Source organism: Ostrinia furnacalis, unplaced genomic scaffold (assembly GCF_004193835.3).
Source record: "Ostrinia furnacalis isolate ACB-3 unplaced genomic scaffold, ASM419383v2 OfSCF0550, whole genome shotgun sequence".
Classification (NCBI taxonomy): Eukaryota; Metazoa; Arthropoda; class Insecta; order Lepidoptera; family Crambidae; genus Ostrinia; species Ostrinia furnacalis.
The window spans coordinates 355,023-368,031 of NW_021130789.1; the positions used below are offsets into that span (position 1 = coordinate 355,023).

Below are 13,009 nucleotides of genomic sequence, written 5' to 3' on the forward strand. Positions count from 1 at the left end.
GTACAGATAAGTCTGCACATCTAATGTAGTCTGTAAATATTGTTGTGAAATAAGACCTATTGCAATTACTCGTAAGTGTAAGAGGCCTTACCACGTAATACCACATTGTCACTTTAGATCAGTTGAAAGTGGATTCGCTCTAGTAAATTGTGATGAGAAATTATTGGTAGAGCAACAGTCCGTAAGCATTATTACTGCGTTTTCTATTTTTTCTTAGGTGACAACAATGCCAAATCGTTATTAATGCATTCTCCTCGTTAGCTCCTGTTGGACAATCTTAGAAAAGGTAGGCAGCATAAAACCCACAAAACATGCATTTAATTTTCCATAATAATCAGTCAAAACGTCTCCTCAATGCTTACTAAAGCATATAACCACAAGGTTAGAGTCGGACTTATGTATTCTGTGGTCGGACTTTTTCGTCGGATCCTGAACTCCTGAGTTCGGTTTCCAGGTGGGACACACTGAAGAATTAATTGTTTTCTATTATACATATAGATAGGTAGATTGAAATCAAAGCCATGTCAGACGTCAACGGTAGGTAGGTCATAAGTCTGACACAGGGATTGTGATAAAATACGTTACACCAGCGCATAGGTACTTACTATCAGTCGAATATCAATTCAGCAGACACACGAGAGCTTATCATTAGCCTCCATAGCTTTAAATTAAACGCCATTGGCCAATTCCAATTCGTAGTAATGAGAAGGCGGATTAGTAGTCATGAATTAGCCAATCTTAAAGTAGATATACCAATCTTTAAGTACTTAATGCAACCATATCTGAGTACGCCATTATCTTAAGATTAAGTAGCGCTTACCTACTTCTAATTACAGGTCGCATTCAGGTCGACTGCTGATGCTGACATACCCATTCATGTCCAAGTTATCGTAGACCCTCAGGCCAGTTTCGACTCTTTCGACATGTTCCAAATCGTAAGCTGACCATTGTTGACGTAACGTGACGTAACGGATCGCGATTAGCCGTGGGAGCGCGGTTTCATAATGACGGCAGTGCAGTGCGTGTGGGGCCAGAGAACGAGCGATTTGGGTCAAGTTATTGATAAGGAAGACATACGGAAAACATCTGAAAACATCTTCACATAACATATAGAATAGTAACTAAGAAAGTGGTACTCAACCGATTTGCAACCAGTGCTGCAATGTCTTCTTGCAACAAATCTAAATTCATTCCGTAAGAATCAAGGCGCTTTTTAGTCATTTATTGCCCAATATATGTTCTTCTCTTTTACACCTTACCTGAGTCTGAGAAAATTACATCAGAATTCGTACATCTAATAGCATAGCAATAGTAACAGCGTGTACCAACCACAAACAGTAGCAATATGTGACGGCATCTCGATTAATGTAGCAATATTTTACTTGTTACTGGTTGGTTGTTTCGAAAACGACATTAAACGGTCATGATAGAGCTGACTAACAATAAAAACGAAAGTGTTTCTTCATAATTTATTATGCCTGACAAATGCGCGAATGTTTAGCAAATCGTTACTCCACCATTATGTTCCGAACGTCACTTTAATGGCCCCACAATAATGACGCGATGGTTCATCTCGCAGTAAAAAATGGGAGATTTGAAACTGCATTGACGACTGCAGATCTTAGGAAATATTAATGTGTCTGCGCTCCACAGCTCTTCAGAAATGCTCTATTGTATTGTCGTCTGAGTTCTAAGAAATATTTTTCGGTTGAATTTGAAATAATGATGCTAAAATCCTATTGTCTTCATATTGGTCCCTATTTCATTAGTTCTTCTTTGTTGAAGGTGATTTTGATTTTCGAATGCTACGGGATTTTGAACGTTCGATTTATGAATTTCAAAATTGGAATGCAGCATTTATGTCGTTTTAACCCACTTGTTACTAGCGTTTGATATACGGATCAACATAAAAATTAAATTATTATAAACAATGAGGGTGGTTTCTGATAACATTGTTTATGTTAAACGATTGCTGTGGGGTCCCTTTGTCCATCAGAAGTGTTCTGTTCTCCATTGGGTGTCACATTTCAATCGTAAGCGTTTTGTTGTTTTCGTAAATTTTACGATGACTCTTTCAAGGTGAATACAAACATGATAAGTATTTATTCTAAAGTATTTCTTGCCGAAATATGGAAGTTTGTAGCCCACTTTTTGTAAATCGATAACATTATAAATATTTTTATAGTAACTGTTACTAATTCAACGTTAAACTTAGTGATCCGTATAAGGAACGCTAGTAATATGAACTGCGGTATTTTGTTGTTTTAGCGCCTGCCTTCGAGGCCCTTTCCTTTAAATGAAATCATTGAAGAACTAGAGAAAAATGAAGATGAGTGTATCCCTAACTCAATCACAATTTTCCCGCCGGAAAATCCGGAAAATTGTAATGGTGACTTAACCAAAGAGAACTCTGGTGATGAAAATAAAGTGTCAATTGGTGTCAATAGATTTGCCTGGATTACAAATGAGAGCCCACCTAGAAATCACTAGAGAATTCTTCATCCTGTGATGATGAAGAAGACTGCATCCCGTTAGCTTAGATTGCCAATTATGCCCTAGACAGGGTCAGTCATGTTTGAAGATATGAAGAAATTATTGTTTGTAAATGAGATGATTTAGTGTGGTTACAGTTGCTTCAAATGCATTGAAAATTGCGCCAACTGTCAAAACCAAGAGATTTTCTCCGCCACATAAACAGAGAAGAAGTATTTTAACATCTCAAATTCAGTCACAACACACATTTTTATGAAACTCACGCTTTGATACATTTGCAATGTTTTTTGCAAGAAATATAATATTACCCTTTATCCCAGAAAATGTTTTGGGCATAATTATACAGTTCACACTACTGGAATTAAATTTGAAAATAATAAATTTAACTCTGAATATTTTTTTATCAATGAATATTCCATATTTTATGCAAATAATAACTTACGCAAGTCGCAAAGAGTAGGTAGGTATTATCTCTAAGTTCATACAAGTGGCCGTACATATTACTAGCGTTCCGTATATCAAACACCATTTTCCAGAGTTTCCGTAAGACCAATATTTTTTTTTGTATTTTTCCTGTTGCCTTGATGCATTAAATAGTCGATATATGCAAAATCACAGGAATCGTAAGAAAAAAGGGATATCCGTAACAACTGGGTTAAATAGGCATTCGGAAAAATATCAAGTTGCTAGGCTGTATGCCATTTTTGATCTTAGCTAAAAAATAAAACGAATTCTTGTTTTTTGTAAAGAGGGTACTTCAATCTGTCAATCAAATTGTGTAAAATAAAAATCCACGGAAGGATTAAATCGCTCATTTAAATGAAATATTTTGCGGTTTACTATTTAATTAGTTAGTGGTTAATTGCAGTGTTTGTTTTAGAACGTGTGTAAGACAGTGCTTGTTAGTGAGGTGTCGATAATAACTTTGAACTGCAGTGAGAGTTTTCACACCGGCCTGCTAAGCTACTGCACTCTCCAATCTTCCGAGACCTTCAGGTAAGTGTGTAAAAACCTGTGATTAAACATAGTTGCTAAAGATTTCTACGCGTCGTTGTTCCCAATTGAAGATTACATTAGCCATTATTTTGGCATCCAACTCTTTTGTACGGAACTTTCTCACGATGTTTTGATTATGTTACATAAGTCATGCACAATAAAGTTCACGTCTCTAAGTTATAATGACTGGTAAATTGCTAAGAAAAACGTGTTGAAATAGCGTGATGATTGCTTGCGTATACGTAACTAAAGGAATTCTCGTAGGTCGCAAATGAAAGTGGTCGATACGGTGTCAAAATGTATTTATCTTTTTTTGTAAACAAACATAAAAACTTATTGCATAAATTAAGCTAATCTTATGATAAACTTTATACAAAACAGGAGCCGAGCCCAGCGGCTAGCCACTTCGTCTTTTTGGCGCCACCGCGCTTCTGTCAGGGGGACATCTGACAGGTGTCACCCTGACAGCAGCGGGGGAGTCACGACGCCTGGCTGGTCGCTGCGCGCTAAAACCCGTGTACGTGCATAGTCGCAAGCGTTGGCCGCGGGTCGCATGCGGCGGGTCGACATCACCTACATTGTACGTGGCTGCCGGCCAAATTGGTTTAACATTCGGACTGGCCCGGGGATGTTACGGACGCGCCCGAATAAGTCTCATCCGGACGCAGCACTTCTAGACTGCAATCTGGAAATTTGTGTCCGGAATATAGGTTTAAACTTAGTAGGGGGCGCCGTAGCTGCCGGAGGGGGCCTGGGCGGGAGCGCCGTAGGAGGAGGAAGGTCCCGAGGGGTATCCGCCGGAGGAACCGCCGGACTGCTCGAACTGGGCGACCTGGATGGCCTGACGGACTCCTTCAAGGTTGATGCCTACGACGCGGGCGGAGGGGACTCCGTATGAGGTGGAGGGGGCACCGTAGGAGGAGGATGGGGCTCCGTAAGAGGATGAGGGAGCGCTGTGGCCGCCGTGGCCGCCGCCGAAACCGCCGCCGAATCCGGAGCCGGAGGAGGCTTCTTCCTTAAGGAGGATCTGGCGGACTTGCTCAAGGAGCTGGGGGTCAACGTTCTGTCCCTCGGAGGTCTGGTAGCCGGAGGAGACGGCGCGGTAGCCGCCGCCGCCGCCGATGCCGCCGCCGATGCCGCCGGAGAAGCCACCGCTGATGCCGCCGGACGGGCGGTTGTAGTTGTAGCCGCCGGGCGCCTCACCGCGGGCGCACGCTACCAAAGCCAGGGCTATGCACTGTGGAAGAAAAAATAAAAGGTTACTCCACATGTCAACAGATTGAGAAAGTTCTAAACCATTTTTAGATATTTGGTCAATGATTAAGTGACAAGTGTGTAATAGAGTACAATTAATTTCACTAAGCTTTTAGTTATCTATTTAATGTATTTGATGGTTATTCAACCGCCTAATACTAAACACGTAAATGTCAGGTAAGAAATAAGTTCTGTGATGATCGATTAATACTCTCCATTGCGTACAATAAGATCGTTTCTCATCACGATAGAGTGTTGATAGAGCCGACGAGGCATGAATAATGCATCAACAAACAATCCATGTATCTCTAGCTTTCCGTAAGTCACTTACATAAAAGGATTAGCTTTAGACACAAAGTTCAAGCTTTCGCGATTATCCCACGGCGGTTATACAACAAATAAAGGGCAAAGTTACGTTATCGTTTATCTATAATGATTCTTATAATTGCTTAGCAGTTAGAACTAAGGTGTTAGATGGTGGTAGATATGATTTGGACACCTGTTTATAACGATAAGTGTCAGTCTGAGGGCTACCGGTAATAAAATTAATAAAAAGCTCTATCAAAAGGTACGATCTTTGATGTACGAGCAGTTTGCCAAAAATAGTTTAATTTCAATTTAAGTCAATGTTTCAGGGACTTGAAAAATAGGATTTTTGATCATGACTAAAGTTAATTAGATATTTGAAAGCGTAAAGGCTCTTACATCAACAAGTACTTAGCGAAGCTCATAACTGAGAAAGGATCTTTAATCCATGCGTATTTACATAGTTTATCGAATAGCAAAGGTTACGTGACTTATTGTCTCGACTTTCCATTCGTTTGCTAAATCGTTCACATCGCCGTATTAAAATATATGTAAACAGCGCCGCTTGCGCAAGAGTGCTGAGATCACTTGTTTTTCTAGCTCTTGTTAATTGAAAGCGATTCTACGCATTTTGGTGCCGGGGTCAAGTGATTTGAAATTTTTTTCAAGTGTCAAGCTTTCGTTTGAGTTGGGTTTTTTAAGATTTCCAGTGCTTAAGTTGTGGTTATGTGTTTGGCATTGCCCTCATAGGTATAGGATCGTTGCCAAGATTTGATGGCACTTTCTATTTGATATACAAGATTTTCTCTCTACTTTGAAAGTGTACATTGTAGCTTTTATTTTCACTTGGTTAAAAAAAAATTCATACAGCCGAACATGTAACCTCCTCCTTTTTTGAAGTCAGTTAAAAACACCCTCTCTTAGCTTCCAAACGTCTGTGTACTTACTTAACTTATTTGCAAGAATAAGCATTTTTCAGTACTTTTTTTGTATAACCCTATTGTAACATTATCTTGTGTTGTACTAGTGAAATAGATTAACGATAAAATTGGACAAACAATGGGCCAAACAGTGAGAGTAAGGTCAGAGTGCAATTACATCAGTCGAATGCGTGGGAAAGGCAGTTTACTGGTTGCACGAATTTTGTTCTGCTGTCTTCATTTGTGGTTATGTTACTGCCTCACATTTAGTATGTTTTAATGAGCTGTGAGTTTTGTTGCACGTTGTTTTACTACTTTGGCAACTGCCTACAATAGATTTTCTATTGTAATATACACGACGAAGTTTTACTGACCACCTTTCAAGCTTTTTAAAAGCATTGAAATTATATGCAACTATTATACCGCAAAGTAGCCTAGGGGCTACTTTTCTTTGAATTCCTAGGCATTAGAAATATCCCTATTAACCTAGGTTCAGCCTCGTGCACCATGACCTGCGCCTGCGGCGCTTGCGTCACCAAGATGGCGCCGCTTCCGCCCTCGCCGGAAGTCACGCTGAGCTTTCGATCTCGCTTTGTTATGGCGGGGTTATGACACGTGTAAATCATTATCTATGGTTACGACGAAAAATTACAGTTGTAAGAATTCTTGTAATTTGTATAGATTTGAATCTAAATTGACGATGAAAGATTTACTGATTTGATGCGAGATTTTATTGCTTTATGCTGATCATGGTAATTTTAGTGGTTGTCGAATGTCAAGATAAAAGCATTTTACTTATTTATGATGGTAAAGTAAAAGTGTTAGTACGAACATAAAAGCAACTGAATCTTATTATAGTTAGGAATGTTTATTGCATACCTGCGTGTTATTTTTATTATTATCAAAATAAATGAAATGAAATGCATATTAATGAGAATTAAATGCATATAAAAATGTTATTGTAAAAGACACCTTAAGAATATTTGTTTTACAAACTATCAACTTTTTAACCTAGCCTTGTCGCCATCAAAACAATGATGTAACCAACACCGTCTATTAGATATTTAACTCGAACAATAGTATCGATTACCACACTCTATCAACTCGGAATACCGATTATCGATTGAAGATCCCGCATTGGGGTCACAGGTAACGTTACGCCCGTTATGACCTTACATGGTATAAATATTAGTAGCCGGGTCATGTATTTATGTGGCTATAAAAGTTATACTGTTTGTATTGGCTAATGGTTGCTAAATCAATGAGGAAAATCTATGTACCTACTTGTAAGTTGTTTTGATAGTTCACTGCTTGACATAGTTTGTTTTCAACATAGCTTCTGCTCGTGGTTACGCTCGCGTGTTTATTGGTCAAAAGGTTAATCCGAGATAAAGAAAAACTTGTTCGTTACCAAACCCCAACATAAATTTTCAAATCCGTATCTTGTTCCCCCAAACTTTCATTAATTTTTTCCCCTATAACATTCTTGCGAATTACTTTTCTCTGGTTAAAATTATTTAATGAAAATCAAACAGTTTACGCGTGAAAAGTTAAACATGTAAATTGAGTTTTTCGCGTTTTTCATGTAGAGCATTAGTAGCACTATCTTATAAGTGCAGTCTGTTACTATTTGAAAGAAATACAACACTTTAAACTTTTATTGAGTCATCAAATTGCATTCAGAATAAAAGAACGCAACAATATCTCAAAGAACACTTTCAGGAAGTGAATTGTGAAAAATACTTTCAAAAGCATTATTTCGAAGATAGATTACGACTGCGACGTAACATATGAATTTCGCCTTCAACATTATGCAGTTTTAATTCGATGTCTACTATATTGGTGTAGTTATGCATATTTAGCAGTTATGACTTTCTAGCGCAGGGGTTCCCAAACTTATTTAGCTAGTGCCCACTTTGAGAATAAATATTTTTAGCGCCCCCATTTATTGTAGTCGAGAATCGAGAGCTCAGTCGGTGTCTAAGAGTCCTCGTAGTAGATGAAACAAATCGCCTTGGGGGGCCTCTACAAAACGCTCCGATTTTTTTCTGGGTCCCTCCCGTCCCCCTTTAATATTGCAGCGCCCACAAGGGGCGTCATCGAAAGGCTGTTCTAGCGTCTATGAGATTGTTATTAATAGATTGTTTGTGAGATACACGATTTGTTTTTTTGCGATGCTACCGTGGAATGATAAAATGCTCTTAATGGCTGTTATCTCTTGAATTTATTAAAACTAATGTAGGAGCTTCACAAGGAATAAATTGCCACTTTCGGTATTTTTATTGTACTGCATTAGCATCAAAATGTTGTTTTAAATTAATTGTAAGAAAGGGAGTTTCTGGATTCGATTAAATTACATTACAGGACATGGGGATATGCGATTATATCCATACGCACACAAACGTTTCTTATTCTTTAACTACTTTTAGGTTTCATGACGAATGTTTTGTAGTAATTTTCAGGAAGACGCTGCATTGATGTCTGAAATATTGTAAGTCGGAGTCTTAATTATAATATCATACATGTTGCTTGTAATTTGTTAGTCCACTTTAAATGAGCTTTTCACCATATACGAAAATCAACTGCATGAATTCAGAAAGTCTTCGAGCGATATCAGTATCGGACTTTATGGCAATATTATGTTAATGAATATTTGCGAAGATTAGAGAAATTCTAAATTAATAAATAGGTGTTAATCTATGCAGATTCCTCTTAATTTGCTTTTGAAAAGCACTAGAAAGTGAATTTTTGATTATGTTTGACTTTTTGTTTGTTTTTGTGCATTAAACTTGCAAGTGTGTGTGAGTTTAAACTTTATTCTCCTTTACTTTCGTAAACAAACTAAAACATTATTGACAACCGTTTACCTGTATGTTGAAATGGTTACAGCAAAGGGCTCTAATATATGAAAATCGTTATGCTAAAGTAATTTAGGTATCAAAACGCAATTTCCCGATCAAATATGTCCATAATGTTCCCGAGTGCATTACAGCTGACCTGTGACCGTTGCATCAGCGCACGCGCAGGCCGCTTGCATTGCATGATCTACTGGTCACCTGATGAGCCTGCTCAGATGAAATTTATAGTTACCTAACTGGTAACTTGGGACTTAAATTAGAAGATTAGTGCTAAGCACACGTTGTTTGAAATAAATGACGAGAGAGCATTCCCACCACGAGATGTTTCTTGTTTGAAACAAATGACGGCAGAGTTTCCATCTTTCGTTTGCAAATATGTACTGTGTAACAAGAATTAACATCTTCAATAATGCTCAACCACTTAAATTAGAAAATTAATCAATACTCAAAGTTTTTACAGGTTTACAATGCCAAGCACAAATTGTGGTTTTTTCGGAATAAATGACGGTAGAGTACGGGACTACTTTCATCTTTCATGTATGTTACAAATGATGGTAGAGAACAGGACAATTCTCATCTCTCGTTCCTACTGCTTCAACTGTGTAAGCAGGATTAATACCTTCAATATAATGCTTAGTTAAAGAAAGCTAACAAATATAATGTAGAATAGGTATTTATGACGTGGGACTATTATCACATAAAAATAATGGCAAAAGCATAATATCTAGGTGTAAAGTAGTGTAATAAACGTTAAGCGTTAGAAATGCAAGCTTAATTACTGTGCAACTTATTGACAGGGTGCTTAGAATAAGTTGGTGTTGAATATAACTTTGCCACTGATTTGAAATTACCCTGAACCAATCTCGTATAGTAAAAAAAATAAACTCTGAAAACTGTAGATTAAAAATCAGCAGTTATGAATTTTGCAGTAAGTCCATTCCATTGGTCTTCGACTTAGAATCATGAACTCACTTTTTCAGAGAGTTACACCCTGTATGTCTCAATTAATTACTGTTTTAATGTTTTTATGAATATGCATTAGCCGTGTAATGTGACTTTTACGTGCTTATAAAAGTTATGCTTACAATAGTTAAAATAAATTTGCGTTTGTAGACAGCAAATCATTTTTCGATTTTTATAAGAATAAAAAAAAATATTAAATGCTTTTAAATTTTTTTGCAGGCAGTGCATTTATACATAACTAGCTGACCCGGCGAACTTTGTTCCGCCTTAATGGCAATAAATAACGGGACAAAAAGTATCCTATGTCCTTCTCCTGGCTCTAAACTACCTCCCTGACAATTTTCAGCTAAATCAGTTCAGCCGTTCTTGAGTTATAAGTGGAGTAACTAGCACGACTTTCTTTTATATAATAGATTATTTTCTTTTTGATTTACGATTACTTACCCTCTTTTGTTACATCTCTATTGCAACGAGTCTTTTCATACTTAGATTGTTATCTTTATTGTACAGAATAAGCTCGAATTGCATAATTTGAACAATTGCAGTGTAATCTTCATTTCTTTTTGCTCTTGAAAATGTCTAAGCACTTGTATCAAGCCAATCTGCTTTCATTTCCAGTCTTGGCTATAGACTATTTTAATGTGAAATCATTTCACTAATGGGAATTATGAATTTTATCTCTAACATTTGTATCTTAGTTCAATTGTTCGGGACAAGACCGTGAGACGATTATACTAATTTATTACTACCTTCTTGACACCTCAATAGTCAGATTTAATGGTTTCCGATCTTGATAGCGGTGAAATTATGTGAATTTGCATTGTTGGGTTGATGAGTTGATCAATTTGAGATGGTGTTAATGTCTTGTGAACTGACAAAAATGTTTTAGTTGACACACTGTAACTAGTAAATTATCAACGAAGGCAATAAATTAAATTGGTTAAGAGATGTGCTCTATATTTTTGCGACTCTCTTCTTTAGAAATAAGAGAACGAAGATTAATTTCACATAACTAGTTTTCCCGATAGACTAAAAAGAAAATCATAAGTCGTGATTCAGAATGTTCGAAAAACAAAAACAAACTTTTAAGGAACTTGGTATGAATTTGGATGCGCTTGACCGTTAGTTTCGACCGCGTAAATCACTGCGACTTTAACTGAATTTAAATCGATTGTTTCACTTGACCCGTTAACTATACGTTATTTATTCATAACGATCACAGGACTCATCCTAGCTGCATCGAATCCTAGCAACTGCGCGATTCAGAAATCAATTGAAGTGCATACGGGTGCAACCGTCGATCGAATAATCATTTAAGCTGGTTTTCTATATTCAATCCTTATCCAAGATTTTGGTCAAATGTCTGCGGTTTTCGATGTTTTCTTTACATTTTCTTATTATTTATAAGACTATTTAAACAATATTCAAGTGTAAACGCATCGAAAATTGTGGATGTTTAATCTAAAACTGAATTAAATTTGACAGTTGAAATCCGGATTTAGACAAGGATTGAAAATGGGAAACGGGCTATAGAGTCGTCACTTCACAACACTTCATTTGATTTCGGAACGTCACCACACTTGTCACTTGTCACTGCCACTCACTGTCACTGTACTTACCGCTACGAAGGCTTTCATGGTGCTTAGTGATGGGTCACTACGGGTCGTGGAGAAGTAATGTGTTCTTGGCAGAGTCATCTGACGCTATATACCTGAACATTGCTGGCGGGGGGGAAGCGAAAGGATGGCTCAGTTGTGCAAGCTAGGGAGATGTGCAGTGTAGGAAGTTTGTCTAATTGGAGGGCGTCATGCGATTTTTTTGATTTTCGGTGATTGATAGCTGATTTGGTCAGAGGTCGTCCGTCAATATCAATCGCCATTGTGCAGAACTGGATCAATTTAATGGATTTATTTGTGATCTAAATTGCGAGGTTATGTCTCTCGTTAGGTATGCTCATTCGAAAATTATGATAATTTTATGCATTTTTGTGCAAACATTTCGGGGGCGTTGCACTTATCAGTTTTATTAACCATTGTCCAAAAGATGAGATAAAAGTAACATGATTGTATCATTTTTATTACAAAAATAAGGTGTTTTAATTTTGATATTAAAGGAATTTCTCACCTATCGAAATGGTTCGGTTGTAACAATAAAGAAATAGTAGTAAGAAATTACATTACTAATATATTTTTTTAATTAACTCGAATGGTAATTGAACCCTATGCGCAAATATAGTCGAGTTCACTGCTCTAACCATGGTAGTCAAACTAGACAACAGCTGTCATTTGCAAATGTAAAGTATCTAGTAAAATAATAGTAAAACCATAAATATCTTTTCTTTCCTTGCCTTTTTACTTCTATAGTCGTCATACATAAATCACAAAGCCGCTGACAGCTTAGCCAGAGGCTACCATGGCTTTCAGTTGCCAATGTTAAAAGCTCGCAAAAGCTGAAGGCCATAATTATAATGTGACGTTTCGATAATAACCACATTGAAACGTTCAAAAACCACTTTTACTTCGGACGTCCGAGGATAATGAATATATTAAAATTTAACGTCTTTAGAATGTATATGGACTTTTTTCAAAAATATTTGATTAATGTCTCTGTGGCATTCAGATTGTCGGTTTTCTACAATCTAGAGTCTAGACTCTATAGGTCTTATTGCCATGTACGAATGTAGGTACGAGACACAATAAAAATGACGTAGGTTGACGAAAACTTACTTAATACTTTATGAAAAACGCATACATCATTTCTCTCGTAAAGGTTTCTCATCATCATCTGATCCGTTTTGCACTGAAAAAAGCCCATCTTCTTCAGCTTTGTACTCCAAAATTATTGACTAATTTCGTTATGATTCCATTCCATCGGCAGAACACTATTCAGTTTCCCCCAAGATTGATTTAGCACTCACTGGTTAGGTTTTAACAAACATTGAGTAGTAGATCCTGGCTGCATAGAAGTTGCAGTTGTAAAAGCGATAGGTACGAGTACGAGTTGCACCACTATGTGGCAGAGGGAACACCCCAAAGTTTTAGTGGGTTCGAAATACTTGGGTTGGGTACCCACATAACCTGCCGTCCCCGGGCGGTAGGTATGGATAGGCCATTTTCCTGGGATAAAATTTAGTTGTCCCTCTTTGACAAAAAAAAGTTCGCTGTGGTACTCGTAATAATGAACTTTTCATATTAAGCTAGTAGTAAAGTAAAGTAAAGT

At 37.3% G+C, this 13,009-nt stretch overlaps 2 protein-coding genes across 2 annotated transcripts in view; one reads left to right on the forward strand and one right to left on the reverse strand.

Moving 5' to 3' along the window:
- Positions 1 to 3,372: 3,372 nt before the first annotated feature.
- The window catches only part of LOC114366166 (uncharacterized), a 66,112-nt gene continuing 56,475 nt past the window's right edge, over positions 3,373 to 13,009 (forward strand). Inside the window, exon 1 of the mRNA XM_028322947.1 lies at positions 3,373 to 3,489. The gene's annotated coding sequence lies outside the window, so the exon portion shown is untranslated. The remainder of the gene's footprint in view (positions 3,490 to 13,009) is intronic.
- On the reverse strand, positions 3,813 to 11,462 carry CPG20 (cuticular protein glycine-rich 20). The gene is made up of 2 exons (XM_028322945.1): positions 11,410 to 11,462; positions 3,813 to 4,726 (listed from the first exon to the last, which is right to left on the reverse strand). Exons 1-2 carry the CDS (start codon positions 11,425 to 11,427, stop codon positions 4,208 to 4,210), a joined length of 537 nt encoding a protein of 178 aa, XP_028178746.1. The 5' UTR covers positions 11,428 to 11,462; the 3' UTR covers positions 3,813 to 4,207.